This window comes from Candida tropicalis, assembly GCF_000006335.3.
Source record: "Candida tropicalis MYA-3404 genomic scaffold supercont3.1, whole genome shotgun sequence".
Classification (NCBI taxonomy): domain Eukaryota; kingdom Fungi; phylum Ascomycota; class Pichiomycetes; order Serinales; family Debaryomycetaceae; genus Candida; species Candida tropicalis.
This window is the reverse complement of record NW_003020038.1, coordinates 905,838-928,008: the sequence shown is the minus strand read 5'-3', so window position 1 is coordinate 928,008 and position 22,171 is coordinate 905,838. Positions and strand designations below refer to the sequence as shown.

The 22,171-nt window shown below is 33.1% G+C and overlaps 7 protein-coding genes across 7 annotated transcripts; 4 read left to right on the top strand and 3 right to left on the bottom strand. All coding sequences in view use genetic code 12, as the record gives it.

The window, feature by feature from the left end:
* Positions 1-294: 294 nt before the first annotated feature.
* CTRG_00430 (aminophospholipid-translocating P4-type ATPase) lies at positions 295-4,245 on the top strand (the record flags this gene model as incomplete). The annotated part of the gene is made up of 1 exon (XM_002545603.1): positions 295-4,245. The coding sequence occupies one exon, from the start codon at positions 295-297 to the stop codon at positions 4,243-4,245; it is 3,951 nt and encodes a 1,316-aa protein (XP_002545649.1).
* A 97-nt stretch (positions 4,246-4,342) lies between these two features.
* BUB1 (protein kinase) lies at positions 4,343-7,084 on the bottom strand (the record flags this gene model as incomplete). Its single annotated transcript, XM_002545602.1, has 1 exon — positions 4,343-7,084. The coding sequence occupies one exon, from the start codon at positions 7,082-7,084 to the stop codon at positions 4,343-4,345; it is 2,742 nt and encodes a 913-aa protein (XP_002545648.1).
* A 540-nt stretch (positions 7,085-7,624) lies between these two features.
* On the top strand, positions 7,625-9,346 carry CTRG_00428 (GPI-anchor transamidase subunit; the record flags this gene model as incomplete). Its single annotated transcript, XM_002545601.1, has 1 exon — positions 7,625-9,346. One exon carries the CDS (start codon positions 7,625-7,627, stop codon positions 9,344-9,346), a length of 1,722 nt encoding a protein of 573 aa, XP_002545647.1.
* A 66-nt stretch (positions 9,347-9,412) lies between these two features.
* Positions 9,413-10,321, bottom strand: CTRG_00427 (Elongator subunit; the record flags this gene model as incomplete). Its single annotated transcript, XM_002545600.1, has 1 exon — positions 9,413-10,321. The coding sequence occupies one exon, from the start codon at positions 10,319-10,321 to the stop codon at positions 9,413-9,415; it is 909 nt and encodes a 302-aa protein (XP_002545646.1).
* A 223-nt stretch (positions 10,322-10,544) lies between these two features.
* Positions 10,545-13,814, top strand: CTRG_00426 (mRNA-binding U2 snRNP complex subunit; the record flags this gene model as incomplete). Its single annotated transcript, XM_002545599.1, has 1 exon — positions 10,545-13,814. One exon carries the CDS (start codon positions 10,545-10,547, stop codon positions 13,812-13,814), a length of 3,270 nt encoding a protein of 1,089 aa, XP_002545645.1.
* Positions 13,815-13,887: 73 nt separating this feature from the next.
* CTRG_00425 (uncharacterized protein) lies at positions 13,888-15,168 on the bottom strand (the record flags this gene model as incomplete). Its single annotated transcript, XM_002545598.1, has 1 exon — positions 13,888-15,168. The coding sequence occupies one exon, from the start codon at positions 15,166-15,168 to the stop codon at positions 13,888-13,890; it is 1,281 nt and encodes a 426-aa protein (XP_002545644.1).
* Positions 15,169-20,387: 5,219 nt separating this feature from the next.
* CTRG_00424 (uncharacterized protein) lies at positions 20,388-20,843 on the top strand (the record flags this gene model as incomplete). Its single annotated transcript, XM_002545597.1, has 1 exon — positions 20,388-20,843. The coding sequence occupies one exon, from the start codon at positions 20,388-20,390 to the stop codon at positions 20,841-20,843; it is 456 nt and encodes a 151-aa protein (XP_002545643.1).
* Positions 20,844-22,171: the final 1,328 nt, after the last annotated feature.

Below are 22,171 nucleotides of genomic sequence, written 5' to 3'. Positions count from 1 at the left end.
CTGAAACTATACCCGGTCATTACCACTAGTGCAAATCATAGTAATGTTTTGTCCGTCCATAATGCTTCCTCTGTATCGTCATTATCTGACTTGGAAGAATCTGTCCAGAAAACGAGTTGAGTTACACCAATAGGGCAGGAATGAGACATTACACTATTACAGCCAATCCAGCAAGGGCACACAAATGTCAAAGTTGGAGATATAATCAAGATTAACGAAAATGAATGGTTCCCATCAGATGTGGTGTTGATTGCCACCAGTGAAACAGAAACCAACGAGGCATTTGTTGAAACCATGGCTCTTGATGGTGAAACCAACTTAAAACCCAAATCACCACATCGTGAGCTTGCAAAAAGGGCATCTACAGTCACCGGACTCAAGAATTTGCAAACATTGATCACAGTCGAAGACCCAAATAAGGATCTCTACAACTTTGAAGGTTCGTTTGTATTGGATGGTGAAAAGTATCCACTTGGACCAGACAATGTTATCTACCGAGGCAGTGTCTTGAGAAATACAAAGTCAGTGTTGGGTCTTGTCGTATTCACCGGTGAAGAAACAAAAATCAGAATGAATAACATCAAAAACCCCCGAACCAAGGCTCCAAAATTGCAAAAGAATATAAACTATATTGTTATTTTCATGGTGTTTGTGGTGATTATGTTATCGGCATTTTCAACCATGGCACAGAGATTGCAGTTTGCCAGTTATAAGGATAGGGCATGGTACTTATTTCAACAAGATGCGGGAGTTGCTGCCACTTTAATGGGGTTTATTATTATGTACAACACACTTATTCCCTTGTCACTTTATGTCACCATGGAAATTATCAAAGTGATGCAATTGTGTTTTCTTCAGTTTGACATTGACATGTACCACGTTGAATCAAACACTCCAGCGGATGCCAAAACAGCAACGATATTGGAGGAGTTGGGTCAAGTATCGTACATTTTCAGTGACAAGACGGGGACATTAACAGACAACAAGATGATTTTCCGTAAGTTTAGTGTCTGTGGAGTGAGCTGGTTACATGATTTGGATATCGTTGCAAATGAAAAGGAGAACCCAAACAGTCAAATTATGGCTCCATTGGTTCCTAGAATCAGCATGCATTTCCCCTCGCTGACAATCGGGAACAGGACAAGCATAGAGAACAGAATGTCGTCGGATTATGCTCCAAGAACAAGTACTACTTCAATTGCCCGTGAAAGTTTGGATGTTGCCGCACCTCCGCGTAAAAGTACAACAGCATGGGCATCATCGGCTCAACCAAACAAAATTCAAGACTCCGCAAACTCGTTGCAGTTATTGAGATACATCCAGTCACATCCACAAACTTTGTTTGCTAAGAAGTCAAAGTTTTTCTTGTTATCCATTGCATTGTGTAACACATGTTTACCTCGTAAAAAGGAAAAGAAACAGCTGACTCCTTGCAACGATTCTACATTCACGTTAGATAATATTGAAGAAGAAGACGAAGATGGAGCTAGTTACGGCAGTGATAATTGTGCTGTAGATGAAGCAATTTCATACCAAGCAGCTTCCCCTGACGAGTTGGCTTTGGTACAGGCCGCAAGAGATCTTGGATTTGTTGTATTTGATAGACAGAATAACAAATTAACCATAAAAACATACCCAGATGGATTTGATAATGACCCAAAGTACGAAGAATATCAGGTTTTGGATGTGATTGAATTTTCATCGGCAAGAAAAAGAATGTCCGTTGTAGTCAGGTTCCCAGATAACAGAATTTGTTTGCTTTGTAAAGGAGCTGACAATATAATCTTGGAGAAGTTAAAGAATGCAGACTTGGCACAATCGAAAGCTAAAGAAATTTCTCAACAATCTGCAGAAAGAAAAACACAGGAAGCTGATGTTATTTTGCAATCAAGACTTTCACAGGAAGTTGAACCTCGAAAATCTGGTATGTCTTTCCGTCAAAGTATGAGTATTGGAAACGGCGGTGCTTCGGCAAGGATGAATACTATTGACAATGCATTAATGGGAACTGAGGAAGAAGAAATTGCTGATATCGCTTTGAAAGCAAGAAAGTCTTTACATATACAACAATCGAAAAAGTACAATTTAGAAACTGAAGCTGAGGAAGATGATACCACTGATGGTAGAATATCCAATTCACGTCCAAGTAATGGTATGCATATGACACACACCAGCGGAGCAAATATTACAAATAGTTCACTTCCAGAGCATTATATCCCAAATGACAAAGTTCTTGTGAATGAAGAATTCTTGATTGAAAAAACATTGGAACATATTGAAGAGTTTTCTACAGAAGGTCTTAGAACATTGCTTTACTCATTCAAGTGGCTTGATAAGACTGATTATGAAACATGGAGCAAAGAATACAGTGAAGCTAAAACAGCATTGACCAATCGTAGTAAATTGATTGAGAAAGTTGGGGCTAAAATTGAAAGCAATTTAGAATTGTTAGGGGCTACTGCCATTGAAGATAAATTACAAGATGGAGTAAGTGAGGCAATTGACAAGTTGAGAAGGGCAGGAATCAAGTTATGGATGCTTACTGGTGATAAAAGAGAAACTGCTATCAATATTGGATATTCTTGTCGTCTTATCAAAGATTATTCAACTGTTGTTGTTCTTTCGAATGACGAAGGGAAAGACGCGTTGACAGACAGAATTATATCGTCCACGCTGGAAGTCAAAGCGGGACGAGTTGCTCATAGTGTCTTGGTCATTGATGGGGGTACTTTAACTGAAGTGGAACAGGATCCGACATTGTTGACATTGTTCCTTGAACTATGTGTTGAAGTGGATTCCACCATTTGTTGTCGTGCTTCACCTTCCCAAAAGGCCAATATGGTTAGTGCCATTAGAAAATTGAAGAAAGATGCTGTTACCCTTGCAATTGGGGATGGTGCCAATGATATTGCGATGATTCAAAGTGCAGATATTGGTGTTGGCATAACTGGTAAAGAAGGTCTTCAAGCTGCCAGATCGGCAGATTATGCTATTGCGCAATTTAGATTCTTATTGAAACTTTTGCTTGTCAATGGTCGATACAACTATGTGAGAACATCCAAGTTTGTCTTGTGTACTTTCTACAAAGAGTTGTTGTTCTACTTGACTCAATGTATTTACCAAAGAAACACTTTGTTTTCTGGGTCATCGTTGTATGAAAGTTGGTCGCTTTCCATGTTTAATACATTGTTTACTTCCTTACCAGTCATTTGTGTGGGGATGTTTGACAAGGATTTAAAGCCAGCAACTTTATTGGCTGTTCCAGAACTTTATGCAAAGGGTAGACTTTATCAAGCGTTCAACTTGAAGATTTTTGTTTCCTGGATGGTACTCGCCACATTACAGAGTGTTGGGATATCCTTCTTGGCATATTATGTCTGGGGATTCACCGCATTGCGAGACAATACAACGTTTGCACTTGGATCATTGTCTTTTACAGTTTTGGTGATTGTTATCAATGCCAAGTGTACATTACTTGAAATGCAGAATAGAAATTGGTTGGCATGGGCTTCGTTCATAATATCAGTTGGTGGTTGGGGACTCTGGAATTTGTTAATTATGGGGTTGTATAGAAACAAATTGTCTACCATTTATTTTGTGGCCTATGGGTTAATTACATGGGGTCGTGATCAAAGTTGGTGGGCGGCATTGTTGATGATTTTGACTATACCACTATTGTTTGATATTTTGATTAAGGTGTTCAAGTTTATGTTCAAACCCAACGATGACGAAATCTTCCGTGTTTATGAACAAGATTTGGAATTGAGGAAATTCTTTGAAAATGCAGCCTACAAGGAATTGTATCAAAGTTGGACTTTCCCACATGATCCATCTACTACAAAAATGTTGATTTTTAAAGCCTTCAGAAATATTGGTTCTAAATTAGGTATCAAAAAGAATCGCTCGATAGAAGAAGAGTTAGGCGAACAAAGAGACAACTCTAGCAATGATGATTTACAATCTGCAGCCAGCAGAAAGAGAGCAGGAACTAATCCAATGAAGCATGAATTGCCACCAAGTGGAGAAGGCATCAATGTTTATTCAAGTGACTTCAAACCACATGTTTCACAGTTTGAAAATGGTTATGAGATTCTTCCTAGTGGTAAACGTGTCAAGGTTAGAAATAAGGAACGTAGCTGGTCAATTTCAAAAGCATTTGGGAAGAATAACGATGAAGATGTGGATGCTATTATAGACGAAAGATTGAATAATTTGCGTTACGAAGAAGAAGGAAGAAATGTGTGATTCTATCCATTATTGTATATACACCTTCGTATATGTATACTACAAATATAAGACAAACAAACACAAAAATATATCTGTATATTACGAAATCTATTATTTAATTTATTCTGGATGTATTTATAGAATTAAGTTCAGTTTCAACTGTCTTTATTATATTTTTCAAATATTTTCCTTTTGAATTTCTTTCTAACCAATCTTCAAATCTTTCACGGATTTCACCAAGTTCCTGAGTTTTCAGAGGATATTCAGTTTCATTTTCATTATATGGATTCAATAAAAGATCAAACAATTCTGACCATAAATTAGTTTGCCAATATCGCTTTAATGGAGAACGTAGCTTAATCCTGTTATTAGTTTTAATTATTCTAATATAAGTTCCAAACAATAACGTGTGAATAATTCCTGCTAATCCATAATAGTCAGCTTCATATGTCCAAGGTCTTCCTTCATTCATTTGTGGACAATCTTGTTCATCTGTTTTGAAATGACTGATAAATCTTGTATCATCAGAGAATAAATTCATATCAACAGCTCTACCAAAATCAATTAATGTTAAACTTTTCGAATTCCAACCATATCTACCATTCCTGTCATATTCTTCAGCCCAGACATCATTGTCAACAGTGGAAAACCTTACCATACAATTATCTGCTTTTAAATCACCATGTAAGATCTTGATAGAATGTAAGGTCTCGACAATTTTCATCAATTCAATTGTGAAAAATACAACCAATACTTCATCAACTAATGAACCATTATTTTTGAAATTATTAACAACATCTAATAATGTAGATTGACTACAATAATCCATAACCAAAAAACTCTCATCTTTAAAATAATACAAAGCATCAGCTCGGATAAAATATTTTTGCTTATAATTAGCTTCACAGACCAATCTTCTATGTATCTGGTGTAGAATGTAAAATTCCCATCTGTTTGAAGGTGATTCGATCTTTAATGCTTTAAGGTTCCCAGTTGAGCCATCCTCTATTAAATAAACATAGCCATATCCGCCTTTACCAAGCTCATGCAATAAACAGTATATTTCATCACCACAATAGTCTATAATCGCCAGTTGTGAACTTTTATTGATAGTCTGGTTTTTGTTTGTGATATCACGAAATTTTTTAATACGATTAACACTGATATTTGATTTGTCAAAATAGCCGGAATATGTTGTCATCGGAATTGCCAAAGTATCTAGGAACCCATCTTGTAAATCAACATCAAATGGATCGACTGGCTGAGTGTTTAAGAAAGATGGTTCGCGGACAAATGGGGAACTCGCATCATTATCTTGATAACTGTTTTCAATATCTGTAGGGGGTGTTGTGGCTATCTGGTCAATCTGTTGAGTATCAACTTGAGTTGGTATTAGTTCGTTCTGGCACTTGTCATCCCCTAACTGTGGTTCAATTGTTTCTGTAATAAAACCATCATAGTTGGTAATTGTTGGTTCAGGGAACTTTTCTTCCTCATCTTCAAAATTATACTCGTGTCCAATATCATTGTAGATACTGTGTAGCTCTTGATTGGCGATATTTCCGTTCATGGTAATAGTTGGCTCATTTGCAATACGGGTTTTATCTTCTAGTACATTGTTATTGAGAGCCAAAGTAATTGTTTTTGTATCACCATCATCGTTAGGATCACCTAATTGTTCATATCTGACACTAGGAATTGGGCTTTGAATCACTTGGGTAGTTGCCAACCTCCTTGCTTTTACCATTGCTCGATTTGTAGCCAATAACTCAAGAAAGCTAATTTCGTTCAATTCATCAGGGTACACAAGGTCCATATTGACAAATACCTTTTCTGGTTTCTTTCCAGTTGTTTCCAATAAAGTACAAGTTCTGCTTTTGTGGTCCAATACAAGCAGTTTTTTGGTCTCTATCTGTGGTTGTTGTTCGTCACAAAAAACGGGGATCTTTGATGAAGATGGTGGCGTCACAACTCGTTGTTTCAATATCTGACCTTTCCAAGTACTAGCAGATATGATGTTTTCCTTGACTCTCTGTCGTACAGGATTTAATTGAAGGTCTCTTTCAGCGCCAGTACTAGTGCCAAATATACTTTGTAAAATACTGCCATTACTCTCTGCACTGTCGTCTTTGAACACCTCTAGCTTTGATTTCTTTCGAGGATGTTCTTGCTCATCACTCTCTTGAAAAACTCTTGAACCTTTCTTAAGTGCCAATACTTCTCGAACGACAGTCGAGGTATTCGAAACTGTATCCAATTGTGCTGCCGTTCTTTCTTTGAAAGCAGTATATGTTTTTTGTAATCGATGCAATGGATAAGCATTTGATTGGATACCCAATTCATATATCTGATTAGCATCAACGTATTTTTTCAGCAACTCTAGGTATGAAGCAAATTCTTCGTAATACAAAGCCAATTGAGTTCCAATATCTTTTTTAGCCAAATAAATGAAAATATCCTTCGGTGTATCGGAATAATTAGTATATTCCATCCAAATCTTCAAGTAACGTGGATCATTCTTATAGTGTGGAACATCTCTGAATTTAGCTGTACACTGTTCTAGAAGGGTAACCAATCCACTGTCTGTATTAGCACCTTGGGGATAATTATAATGAATCCAATTCAAATAGTCAACATAAATCTGCAATGGATCATCTAAATCCTCGGATTCTAAGAGCTTTTGTTCAAATTGAGCCTTCTCTTTTGCCAAGTTCATCTTATGATCAAAATGATTAGCATTGGGTAGTAAATTGACTAGTTTTGTTACTGATCGTCCACCACTCAATGGGGTGATATTCTCCTTTTGCTGTTCTATAATATAAGCACTTTCTTGAAGAGGTTGTCTCGATGATGTCATTAGTCGCCTGAATGAGTGTGTTGTGTGTTGAATGAGAGAAACTAACCCCAATGGCCTGGGTTGGTTGGTTAGTTGATGTTGTTTGTTTATGTTTTATTTTTTTTTTTTTTGTTTGTTTGTTTGTTTGTTTGTTTGTTAGTGAGATGGGTGGATGGGTGGTCTGTCTGTCTGTCTGTCTGGCTTGTCGCGGAGAGTTCAATTTCATATCATAACCCGCGCGAATATAGCCCCAAGGGTGTCCACAGCGAGAACAAAAAAAAACGAGAAGTCACAACGAATGAAAATTTTATTTCAAAGAACAACAAGACACATTCAACAACTTCTGACAATTAAAGGGATCAGACATCTTACAAATGATCTACCACCTATCAATACTATTGGTATCATTAATTGTGCCTTCAATATTTGCAGATGCTGTTATTTTTGAAAATGACAAGCATTTCCAAGAACAACTTCATTTGAAACCTTTACCACGTAACAGATTGTTGACAAATTTTGAGTTTGATGTTGAATCATCACCTTTTGATATAACCTACAACAATGACTCATTTGCAATTGGAAATTCAAGAATTAGTCATTACAATTACTTTCCCAAATTCTTTGGGATTGATTATAGAATCAACAAATACTAAACAATTGACATTGCGTTTCACCCAAGGTTGGTGGGATGCTAATTCATGGGGTAAATTACCATTTGATGGTAAATATAGTGGAGGAACAGGTGTTGAAGTATCAGCTATTATTGAGGCCCCTAATGTCGATATTGCTAAAAAGAATTGGCTGAAGTTAACAAAAACATTATCTGGATTCTTTTGTGCCTCATTGAATTTCATTGATGATCATATTACTACTTATCCAAAATATGCCGTAGAAGAAATCAGTAATGTGCAATTTTCTCCAGAAATTGGTAATAAATTGTACCTTTTAAGAGCAGCTCTACCTAGTGAACCTGTTTGTACAGAAAATTTGACTCCATTTTTGAAATTGTTACCAACTAGAGGAAAATCAGGAATTTCTTCATTATTGGATGGTCATAAAGTCTTTGATTCATTATGGCATGGAATGTCCATAGATGTCACAACAAAATGTGATAATAACAACAATGAGAACAACAACCAATTGTGTACTCTTCAATTGCACCAAACCGTGAATCAAGTTGTCGATATAATTCGATCATTGCGTAAACAAAAGGAAGGTGCTATTCCTAAACCGACACCTGGTGAAGAGTTGAGATGTGACATGAACAAAACTTATAATTCATGGCAATGTTTCCCACTTAGTGATCCAGTTTCAATGAAATGGAATTTGGAAACCATTTATGGACGTCCAATCAAGGGACCTGCTTTTGGTGATGTTCCTGAATCATCAAAAGTCTCCATTGACATTGATTCTTCTACTTGGAATGTAAATTTGATCAGACAAAATGATAGTTCAATAGAATCAAGTTCATTATCTGTTGATTCTAAAAACAGAATCATGCAACAATTACCTGATGTTGTTAATTATGATTTTGAATTTGTTGCCCGTGATAGTTCAACTGTTTTACCTGTGGAAGAGCCACCATTATATGCATCTCGTTCTTTAACTGGGTATTCCCTTGATCAAGGGGGTCTTCGTACTGTATTTACCAATCCAGGAGATGTACCTGTCAAATTGGTTTATTTCGAATCGACTCCATGGTTTATGAGATTATACTTGAATACTTTAAAGTTGAGTTTGAAAAATGAAAATGGAACTTTTGACGTTTCAGATCATCAAGAATATATTAAAAATGTTTATTTCCGTCCAGCAGAGGATAGAACTAGACCATCACATATGGAATTGATTGTAGTTGTTCCACCAAAACTGACATTGGCAATGTCATATGAATTTGATAAATCATTGTTGTTGTATCGTGAATATCCACCTGATGCAAACCATGGATTTGATGTTGAACCAGCTGTTATTACAATTCTTAATAATAATAATAATAATAATAATGACAATGATGATGGACATGAAAGCGGTGGAAAATCCATTTATGAATTCCGTACCACGAGTTTATTATTAACTTTACCAACTCCAGATTTTTCTATGCCATATAATGTTATTATTATGACTTGTACAGTGTTATCGTTATCATTTGGAACTATCTTTAACATTTTAACCAAAAAAGTGGTCACTGAAGAAGAATTTGAACAAGTTGCCGCAAATACAAAATTGGCTAAATTGAAAAGAGGTATAAAATCGAAAATAGCATATATCAAATCTTTCAAGAAATAAATATATAGTTTACTACACATAATAATATTAATAATTCATGAGAGGTAAAAAAAAGATAGTATTTTTTTAAAAAGGATCTTCATATGGATCTTCTTCATCATAATCATCATCTTTTTCAAATTCATATACAATTGCACCACCAGCAGAACCTAAAGATTCTTGAGCTTGCATAAATGGTAATTCAACTTGTTCTCTTGCTAATTTTTGTTTTGAACTTGTTGTTAAATTAAAAGTGGTTAAATCTTTAAGTAAACTTTCATCTTCTTCAATATATTCATCTTCTTTTTCATCTTTCCAAATATTATATTCATGAATATTACAATCAATCTTAAGTTTATAAATTAATGAACGACCTGATTTTCTTCTATTTGTAAGAATAACATGGAAAATTTTATCATTTAAATTACAATTGATCGGGAAATTTAATTTATTTATTGCTGAATCTAAATATTCATCATCAATTGAATCTGGAATTATTGGATATAATTCAAAAATTGTACTTGCAATATAAGTTAATAAAGTTAAAGATGAAGGATAATTAGGATATTTTGAAATAGGTATAGGTGTTTGAGTATGATAGATTCCAATAACAGTAATTGAAGGTCCTACTAATTTTGAAATAAAATTTGAAATTTCATGATCGGGAAGATAATTTAAAGAATCTATAATAATTAATGATTTTTCATTTGATTTTGAATTTGAATTTAAAATATTGATTTGATCAATGATTTGTTGAATTGATAAATTGGAACAATCTATAAATTCACTAACATATTCAGGTTTATTAATTGTTTCAAATGATAAGTAAATGATTTTATTATTAGAATTAGGAGTAATTCTGTAAATATATTCTTGAATGAGATAAAATGCTGATTGAGTTAATGAATCCAATATCAAATGAAATGATGAATTTTCTTTTAATGAAAGCAACCTAGTAAGTAATACTGTTGCACTTTGGGAACTACTGACTGGCATTCTATGTCTATAAATATTGCTATGATCTTATATACCTCCAGAATATGTCTTCTTTACTTGATTCTTTGCTTGATTGTTTTTGGTTTTTTTTTTTCAGTTCAACTTTATCTCTCGATGACTTTTCGTGGACATGGAAAAAAAAAATTGTCGTGATAATTGTTTCTTGATTGACCAACTGTGTGTCTGTGTGTGAGTTTATAGATACTGCTACATAATCATAACAATGTCACCTACAGAGGATAATAGTAATAATAAGAAGAAAAACCTAGCGGGGAATTATTCCATACCTGATGCGTTGAATGCAGAACTTCAGAAAGAATTCACCAAGGATGTTTCTACACCAATGGATAAATTGAAAGATGATATATTAAATCAGAATAGTTATAATAAACTAAGGTTTCAAAGAGCAGTCAATTTAAACTTGGATGATCAAAAATCATATAAACAAATCATGAATGAAAGGAATTTAGAACGTGAAGAAGTTCGAGTAGACAAGTTGATCAAAGAAAACCAAGAAATACCGCAGATTGGTGAAAGTGAATCAAGGAAAAGAAAGAAAAGATGGGATATTACTCCAGAAGAATACAACAAACAAAAAGAACAAAGATTAGTTACTGGATCTACCTCAAAGTTAATTGAAGAATTGGCTAGAGAAAGATTACCTGTAGTCAATGGGATACCATTAACTGATGAGATTTTGGACAAGATATTACCACTGGGGTATAGTAAAGTTAGACAACCTCCAAGTTTCAAACAAAACGACGATACTATCCCTCCAGATGTAATAGAATCAAATAGTTCTGAATATTATGTTATCCCTTCAAATGAATCCATTGGAGTTTTACAATCAGGTCTCCCCACAGAAATGTCTGGAATTAAAGGATTGGATTTTTTCAAGGAAGAAGATATGAAACATTTTGGTAAACTTGCAAGTCTTAATTCCAAGACAGAATTATCTGAAATTGAAAAGAAAGAAGTTGGTGCAATGAAATTAATTTTGAAAGTTAAAAATGGATCTCCTATTGTTCGTAAACGTGCTATGAAGAAATTATCAAGTAGTGTAAATAACCTTGGTCCTAAATTATTACTTAACCAAATTCTTCCAGTGTTAATGGAACCAAATCTAGATCCTCAGGAAAGACATTTATTAGTCAGATTAGTTGGAAGAATCATTTATCAACTGAATGATTTGATTCGTCCATATACACATCAAGTCTTGTCTGTTATATCACCATTTTTAATTGATGAAGATCCAACAATAAGATTAGAAACTAAAGAAATCATATCAAGTTTGACTAAAGCTGCAGGTTTAGCAAATATTATTTCTACATTAAGACCCGATTTAGATCATGTGGATGAATATGTTCGAAATTTAACAGCAAGAATTTTTGCTATAGTTGCAAACACATTAGGTTTGAAATCATTTATACCATTTTTGAAAGCAGTAATTAAATCAAAGAAAAATTGGACAGCTAGACATACTGGAATTAAAATAATTCAACAATTATGTATCATGTTGGGAGAAGGGAATGGCTCTACTATACTACCTTATCTTTCTACATTAGTTGAAACATTAATTCCACCTATTAATGACGAAGCAACTCAAGTTAGAACCATCACTGCTTTAACATTAGCTCAATTAGCAGAAAATGTGTCACCATATGGTATTGACTCCTTTGAACCAGTTTTGGAACCAATTTGGTTTGGTATTAGAAAACAAAGAGGTAAAGGATTGGCTAGTTTTTTGAAATGTATTGGTTCTATTATTCCATTGATGTGTTATGATCCAAATTATGAAGAATATACTAATTATTATACTACTGAGGTTACAAATATTATTGTTCGAGAATTTGAATCTCGAGATGAAGATATGAGGAAAACAATTCTTAATATCATACCTCGATTACCATTATCAAGGAAACTTATACCTGGTTACGAAACCAAAGTTATAGTTCCATTCTTGAAAGCATTTTGGAATAGACGTACTGCTACTGATTCAACAAGAATTACAAAATTAGTAATTGAAGCAACAAATCATTTGGCAATTAAGTTTGATTTTTTGGAAATGTTGGAACATATTGTTTATTTCAGTAAGGATAACAATGAAGAATTGAGACGATTGGCTATTGAAGCTATCAATAAATTAATCAGTAACAATAAGGATGAATTGATTGGTATGGATTCTCAATTAGATAGAAAATTAGTTGATGGTGTATTGTATGCGTTCCAGAATCAAACCATGCAAAATAAGATTTATTTGACATGTTTTGGAACAATGGCAAATGCATTAAACATTAGATTAAAACCACATTTGAATTCAATTTTAAGTACAATTTTATACCGAATGAAGAATAAGTTGGAATATATTAGAGAACAAGCAGCTGATTTAATTACTATTATGGCTCCATATATCAAACAATGTTCTGAAGATGAGGATGAATTATTAATTAAATTGATTTTAATTTTATATGAATCATTAGGAGAAGTTTATCCTGAAGTTTTAGGATCAATTATCAATGCATTATATGGATGTCTTGATGCTATAGATCGTGTTACATTATATACAATGACTAATCCATCAATCAATCAAATTTTACCAACTTTGACTCCTATTTTAAAAAATCGACATGAAAAAGTTCAAGAAGCATGTATTAATTTAGTTGGATTAATAGCTAGAAAGAATGCTGAAACGATAAATGCTAGAGAATGGATGAGAATTTGTTTTGATTTATTAGAAATGTTGAAAGCACAACGTAAAAGAATAAGAGTAGCTGCTAATCGTACATTTGGATATATTTCTCAAACTATTGGACCACAAGATGTTATAGTTATGCTTTTAAGTAATTTAAGAGTACAAGAACGTCAATTAAGAGTTTGTACTGCTGTTGCTATGGGTATTGTTGCTGAAACATGTTTACCATTTACTGTATTACCAGCAATTATGAATGAATATAGAACACCTGAAAAAAATGTTCAAAATGGTGTTTTAAAAGCAATGAGTTTTATGTTTGAATATTTGGATGGTAAAATTACTAAAGATTATTTATTTGCAATCACACCATTACTTGAAGATGCATTAACTGATAGAGATTTAGTTCATAGACAAACAGCAGCAACAGTTGTTTTCCATATTGCTTTGAATTGTATTGGATTAACAAATAATGATTATACTGATGTATTTATTCATTTTTTGAATTTAATCATGCCAAATATTTTTGAAACTTCTCCACATGTTATTACTAGAATTCTTGAAAGTATTGAAAGTTTAAGATTAGTTATTGGAAATGGAATTTTCACCAATTATATGTGGTCAGGTTTATTTCATCCTGCTAGAAAAGTAAGAACACCATATTGGAAGATTTATAATAGTGCTTATGTTCAATGCAGTGATGCATTAGTCCCATATTATCCAAGAATAGAAGAATTACCAAATGATGATGATACAGAACAAGATTTAAGTTATAAGTTAGAAGAATTAGATTTATATTTATAGTAAAGGAAAAGATTAGTATACAAAATCTTAGTTTCAATATATATATATATATATATATATATATGACAGCTTATCAATTGATATTGAATGAAATAGGCGTATTAGGGTCACGATGAATCAACCGGTTCATACCATTCTTTTGATAGGAGATTTCCACATTTCGTTGTATAGCCTGTTCGTTGCGTGCACCTGGTAAATCATCGATAGCTTTTTCTCTGTCGTTATTCTCCCCTTCATCATCCTCTTCTTCCTCTTCTTCTTCGTCGTCGTCGTCATCATCATCATCATCATCAACATCATCATCATCATCGTCGTCGTCATCATCATCATTATCATTATGAGCATTACCATCTCGTGTTAAACAGGAATTTTCAACCTCATGAATATATAATCTTGTTACATATTTAGTAACTTTTTGTGCTTGTAATTCCAAGATATCTTCTACATCTGATAAATCAATTTCCTCATCTGATGTTGAAGGTGTATTACTAGTAGAAATAACACCTGGATAACAATCAATATATATCTCATTATTTTCACTATTATTAAACTGTGGTATTGATGCCATCCAATTACTAATTTTTTCTTTATAATTCATATTGGGTGATTTTCTTGGATTTAAATTATTGTAAATCTCTAGATTTGACACTTGTAAATTGTTAGTAGATTCGTTCTTTAATTGTTGTGGTAGAATAAAACCAAATTGTGATTGATTAGTAGATACATTATTATAGCTGAGATTTAGATGCTGTTGTTGTTGTTGTTGTTGATGTTGCTGTTGTTGATGATGAACATGGTGATTTGATTCTTGGTAGATGTTGCGATTTGAAGTTGTCAAGATACCTCTTTTAGAATGCTCATTTGGTATATATCTTGGAATTTGATCATTATCTAAACCCATTGGCTTACCATTGTAACCTCTACCATATATATAAGAATCAGGAGGAATCCCAAACCCTAACTGGATTCTATTGTTTGAAATATGATTACCGGGAAGTGTAGGAGTCGGAGTCGGAGTCGGAGTCGGAGTCGGAGTCGGAGTGGTTGTTGTTGTTGTAGTGGTAGTATTAGATGTTATTGGATTAATGCCATTAAAGTTATAATTTGGCGGGAAATTCAAATTTCTTGCATGCTGGAGATTAGCAGGGGAATTATTAACAGAAGAAGTTGTAGATGCTATCACTGCAGCGAAGGTATTGTTATTATTATTATTACTATTATTTGCTGTTGTTGCTGTTGTTGCGGTGGTAGTTGTATTTGTATTTGTGGCAGCTGCTGCAGTTGTAGACAATAGAGTGTTTTTATTTGTTAATGGATGAAGAATTGAAAGACGACGTTTGTTTTTATCTTCCATGATAATTACTAAGTATGTTGTAAGATGTCGATCTTCAATTATGATTGATGTATTGGAGATAATTATTACCTTCAATTGATTGGTTGGTTGAAGATGATAAATTCAAAAGTAGTTTTTATTGTAACGGAAAGTATCAAAAAAAAAAGAAAAACCAATAAAAAATAGGAACCTTTTTAGTTGGCGGGTATCTACATACATAAAGTGGAGAGCAAAAGAATATATGTGAGACTGCAAAATGGCAAAACATCATACATATGATTGCTGGTAGTGTAGCAGATTAGGTTGTGTTTGGTGGGAGTTGTGCAAGTGTATAAATCCGATCTTTCTAGTTATCTATCATATCATATCATATCATAGAGTAATTGAATACTTAGAGGTTGTCAGGTTGCAATTAGTTTATTCCAATTAGAAGATTGTGATATTTCTGTATTATATGGGAACGATTATAAGCCTATTTCGTTTCAACTATACCGGGATGAAAGGAAGGATATTGGAATGATGTCAATCATTTTCTATACCCTAATTCAAATTCGAAACAGTTCTCACTTTGCCAACTTAAACGATGAGAGAAACATTATTTCGGATTAACCTTAAATCTGTCCAATGATATGAGTTCATCTAGATCTAGACGGCAGAAACTTTGATGAATCAAGTATTGTTATGAATAACAACGACAATCATAATATTGTTTGTTTGTTTCAATGTTATGGAGATCACTGGTGTATAAAGAATCAATCATACACACACAAAAAAAAAGATAAAAAATTAGTCGTGCATGTGTGCCTGAAAAATAATAAAGCTAAGCGACAATAATAATAATAATAATAATAATAATAATATGTAATGCACAATAAAAAGACTCACACGATTGAAATCAATATTTCTGTCGCCCGTTTCGGCTTTTTGTACACAATGCATATCGGGGGAAGATGAGAGAGGGCTACATCTGCATCTTTCGCTTAACTCGCTCTGAGTTTGTAACAAAGAGAATGGCAGTGTTTTGAAGTTGTCGATTGGTTTCATCAAAGATTTTCCTGTTTTATTTTTCTTTTCTGCTAGTAGTGGTGGTTAGTTTAATTTATTTAGATTATGCACGTGATAAATGTGCATTTAATGTGTGGCAAAACTTTGATTTTTTTTTTTTCTTTTACTCCCAACAATACTTTATATGAAAGAAAAAGGTTTTAATCTAAAATGTCAAAGTTTACCTTTTTATTTTGGGTAGTTTAATGACCTAATTGGAGGGGCATAATACAATCCATGGTTAGTTTCACCGCAAACACATAACTCCTATTGGATTTTTCTCTCTTTTCTTTTTTAGTTTTAGAATAAGCACAATTCACATATTCACATTGAAAAGTAAAAACAAAACAAAATAAGAAGGATTTTCTAGTAATCATTATGTAAGAGGATTTCCATTCCTGTTATTTACTATGATCTCTTCTTGATATCGTCTATTTTCCCGTACTAACAAAAATGAAAAATGAAAAAAAAGAAAGAAATACATTTTTCATTCTGAAACTTTATCATATCAGAGAATATTTCAAAGGAAAAAAAAAAAACGAATTCGGAATAAACGTGTTGGATTATTAGAAAAGGCTAATTTTTATTTTTCATTTTTCATGATGTCTTATCATATAAATAAGAAGTAGGTGATAGAGGTATGCTTTGATAGGTATGTTTAAGTAGGTAATGAGTAGTTGCAAAAGAGACAAGTAGATGTATAAAATTACAGGGGTAGTTTAGATAGAATAGTGTAAAACACAAAAATAAAAACCAATTTAATCCGCAATGATCACACAAAGCCAATGATGATACACGTCTTCCTCCTTTTCCTGCCTCCTGTTATAAAAATTACGTAACACGCATCCACACATATACTTTTCTTCTTCTTGTCATTGCTGTGGTCATACATACATACTATACATACATACTATTACATACAACATACAATAGAGATAACCTTTTTCTCTTTTTGTTTTTTTGTTTTTTTTTTTTTAAAGTTGAAATTTTTCACATTTTTCAAAAAGAGAAATTTTTTTTTTGTTTTTAAATTTTTCACTTCAACAAGTTCAACCCCAAAAAACACATACCCATATAAACACACACACACAGAGGAAACGACAATCTTTCAACAACAATAATAACAATAATAATAAAAAGTTACAACTCATACATATTCCTTTTTTCTTTTTCATTTCATTTCGTTTCAAGAATTTTTGGTTTTATTTTCAATATATAAACCACTATCTTTTTCCTTTCTTTATTGAAAAAAAATAAAATTCATCATTCAATTAATTCCTTCTTTTCATTATATACCAATTGGAAAATTCACTTATCAATCGTTTTCCTTTATCATTATTATTATTATCTTTTTATTTAGTCTTTTTTATTTTTTTTAGTTTCCTCGCTCCACGGTACTCCTTCTACTTCCCCCTCCCCCACAAAGCTGGTTTTTATTCGTTAAAGGTTATTCCTTCAATTCCGATAAAACATCTTTTGGTTATTATTTTTGTTAATCTAACTATCATTTAAATATTCATATATATATATATTCCACAATTAAGAAAATGAGTGATCCACCATATCAAATTCAGAAAATTATGACTCACAAGAAGAAGAAAGGTGAAATCTGGTTCCAAATTAAGTACGCTACTGGTAGTGTTGAATGGGTTCCAAGACCAATCTTACAACATTTAATTCCTGCAAATTATCAACATTACGTTGATAAACAACCAGATCTTAAGAATTTATAAGATATTTACTATGTTAGCTACAACTACTACTACTACTACTCAGATGATGTTGCGGTTGTCTTTCTCTTTCTTATTGTGTATGTGTGTCATTCAGTCAGCCATTCGTCTGTCATTCTCGGTGTTTCCGAAATTTACCTTTTTCTTTCTTTCTTCTTTATTTCCTTCATTAATCTTGTGCTTAATAGAAATGTTCATGTGATGTCTTCCTCGTGATTTTATAATGTGTATTATTTTATTTTATTTTTTTCTCCAAATAAAATGCTACCAAGCTTTAATTGAGTTTTACTTTGTATAGAGTGTAATAATAATTTTTATTTTGTTTGAAATTTTTCATTTTACGAACCTAAATGAGAATAGATCAAAGATTTACGACAGTAAGGGATGTTATAGTTTTCCCTCTAGACAACTAGTAGAAGTGCAAAATAATGAAGAAAACAAAAATAAAAAAAAAAATTCCCCCATCATATCGTCATGGTAACCCCATAAGTTATATTGAGATTGACATGGCACAGAAAGAAAACAAGCAAATAGACAAGCCAAAAATAAATTGGTATCATTTGGAAACAAATTTTGAATGAAAATAAACAACTCAACAAAGGTAAACGTAATTGAGAGTTAAAACAAGGAGTCAATCAAACAAGCCATGGGTTGCCAAGGGTTAAGAAGAAAGATCCAATAATCGTGTATAAAGCCTACAGAAAGAAATAACAAGAGGATTGGTACTAGAATCATTTCCTGAAAAAAAAGAGGTGTGAGCAGTTTTCTTTCTTTCTCTCTTTCCCTTCCCCCTCCCCTTTCTCCCCTTTAAAAGTATAATTCGGACTTTGGCCGGACGGATATTAATCAATAGAACAATAAGATGAATAAAAAAAAAGGTATAGACACACAATGAGCTGACTTTAAGGAACAAGGGAGGATTTAAAATCGCTCAATGCCCCCATGGATACTCCTGTATTTTGTCGATGACGAGATGAAGAGAAGGAATGTGAGAAATAATGACGACAGGACAAAGTCCACCAGAGCCAATAATTATATCATTGGTGTTGCACAATTGCACGATATCGGCGTACTTATACATCTTGCGAATAAGGAGAAAAGATAAATATTCTCTACCAAGAATTCACATATGGTTCGATTTGACTGGTTGTACGATGCCATAGTTGTATTAAGTTGTAAGCGTAACCGGTGCAATACACCTCTGTTACATTTTCAAAGGAAGTAACAGATTCTCCCAATTTTTTTTTTAAAAGTTTAGAAGTTTTTGTACCTTTTGGCAATCCCGAAAATAGGAATAATTCTCCCCAATCCCAATCCCAAGCCCTGTCGGAGGAGGGAGGGAATGGGGCCAGGCCCAGAAATGAGACGATCGGAGACAGACACCGGGGAGACAGAAAAAAAACAAAACAAAATCCAACCAACCAACCTCTCGATTCTCCAACTACAGAAATTTTTTTTTTTTTTGCTGGAAGTGAATGTGCGGAAAATGCGATTCATGGATTAAACAGTTACAGTAGACTAGTAAAAGTTTTTTATTTGCCTGACTCACAATGTGACTACGGATGTGAACTCCCGAGATAACGAGATAAGACTAAGGTTTTATTTTTATTTTTTTTGAGTAATAATGATATGAGTCAAGAGTATCAAGATAATTTAACAAATATTGCGCAATAGATTTTCCGATAAGCGGATCTAAAGTACATATTAGTCAATAGTAGTAAAAACAGCTCAATGGGAAAAATAGATAGATGTCGGTAATCACAGTTGGATAGAGTTTCTCTTTTTGAAAGCCCTTTTTTCGGGAAGAGTATGAGAGAATGAGAGCATGAGAGGGGCTTCAATTTTTGCGTGAATAACCACTATTGACATGTTTACCTTAAAGTAGTTATTTACACAAGTCTGGCTAAGTAACATCAAAAGAGAAGAATCGTGGATTTTGTTGATTGAAATGGTGGTTATTTAATTGATCTTTTAAAATGTGGTTATGACTCCCCCATCACTTGAGTTGAAAACAACAAGATGAAATGTGTGGGTTAATAACCACCACACTCGAGCAGAACACGTGCAGTCGTATCATTTTTGTAGCAAGCCACACTACACACTACACAGTACACACTTTTGGTTGTTTATGTTTTTCTATTTTGCTCTTGAATTTTTCTTCTTCTTCTTCTGAGGTGTGCCACTAAAACGGGAATGCGCAACCACATCCACCACCACCACCACCACCACCACCACCACAATTTTTTTGTTGTGCGTTGTGTAGAGAGACTCACAAAGTTGTGTCATAATATTTTATTTTATTTTTATTTTACTTTTCTTTTTTTTGCAACGTTTTTTTTTTTTTTTTTTGTTAGTCTATAAATACAAACTCTATTCTCCTCTCCCCCATGATTTTTTTTTTGCTCTTTAATCAATAGTTTTTTAAATCAAATCAAATCATTATTCATAAGAGTTACAACAATTACAATGGCATACAATCACTATACAACTGCTAGTAATACTACTACTACTACTACCACTACTACTACAGTAAATGATACTACATCATATTATGACGATGAAATATTCCAGATCAATTTGGATGAATCAGAAGAATTGTCTTCCCTTCTGAACACAACTGATAGTAATAGATCCTCGATAGCGTCTTTACCTACTTCACCATTAAATCTGCCAATATTATCTTCATCTCCATTACCTCAATTATCTACATCTCCATTACTTTTACCACAAGCTTATATTGCTTCCCCAAATTATAGAGCTGAACAAGACAATAAAACGTTTCTTTATGAATGCTGCATCTGCAATAGAATAACAGATACCAATACTAATCACCAATGCAATAAACCAATTGAAGAATTGATGTCTCTGAATGACAAACTGATCATTAATAATTATCAAAAATGGTTATACATTCAATCATAGATTACCTTGAGTGTATATTATTATTATTAGTTTTTATTTTAATTTTGGAGAGGTTTAGTTTTTTTTCTTTTTTGTTTTTCGGGTTTTCAGTTTCTATTATATATTAATCATTGGTCGTTTGTTTGGTTCATCTGGTTTGGTTTGGTTTGGTTTGGTTGACTTTTTATTATTATTATTATTATTATTTCATTGGGAAGGGAGTTATATATTTTATAAACGTTATAATAAAATGCACATGTCATTATTATCATTTATAATTGAAGAGTAAAAATATATTATCGTAGCTAACTTTTTCTTTTTTCTTTTTCTCTCTCTGTGTTTTATTTTACGGCAAGATAGGGTGATTTTTTATTTGTTTGTTTATATAAACAATAATATCATGAATAGAAGAAATCATCTTATAATACAGATAAATCAAAAGAGAACAGTTTGTTCTTTAACTCTTTTCTTCATCGTACCTTTCAAGGAGTTGGTTCTATCTATCCACATCTTGATGATTGATTTTAGGTGAGCCTTGGCTTTGACCTTTTTTTTTTTTTTTTTTTTTCGGCGGCATTCTTCTTGTTGAGGCAATGAGCCGCACCGACAAATCCAAATAAGGGAGTTATTACCGCTAGTCGGGTTTACTACAACAACCACCACGACTAGGGAAAACGATGCACGACTAATAAAGAAGGGGAAAATGGAATACACTTAATTAAAGAAAAGAAAAGAAAAGAAAAGAAATTTCAACATATTATACCCAATGTGTGTATGTATGTGTAATCCGTTCTCTCCTTTCTTTTTTATTAAGTATCGTTATTATTATTATTACTTTACTTAATATGGAAAAGGGGGATTAATATCGAATAGGAGAGAGAGAGAGAGAGAGAATCAAGGAGGGAGACTGCATTTGGGTATATTATTAAGGAGTAAATCAATGGAAGCCCTCATCACTTGAAGATGAAACATTTCACAGATTCAGTATGTGCAGACAATTCTAGAACAATCTATAACTTGAAACTTTCATCGATGTTAGTAGCAACTAGAGGAAATATACACACACACACACACACAGAATTCCCCAACAAAATAGATAGGAAGACTATCCACGAAAAAAGAAAAAGAAAAACGAAAACAAGTTGTTGTAAGCGGTACACGTCGTCGTCGTCGTACCACTGATTTGGGCAATTCAATTATTAGTTCGAGACGGATAAGTTAGAAATTATTTCGATGGTAGGTTTATAAAATCTCTCCACTTTCTAAACAACTATATTACAAAACTTTCTTCCTTTTGTATTGGGAAATCTTTACTAACAAGTAAATAAAATCCGGGGGAGGGGAAACCA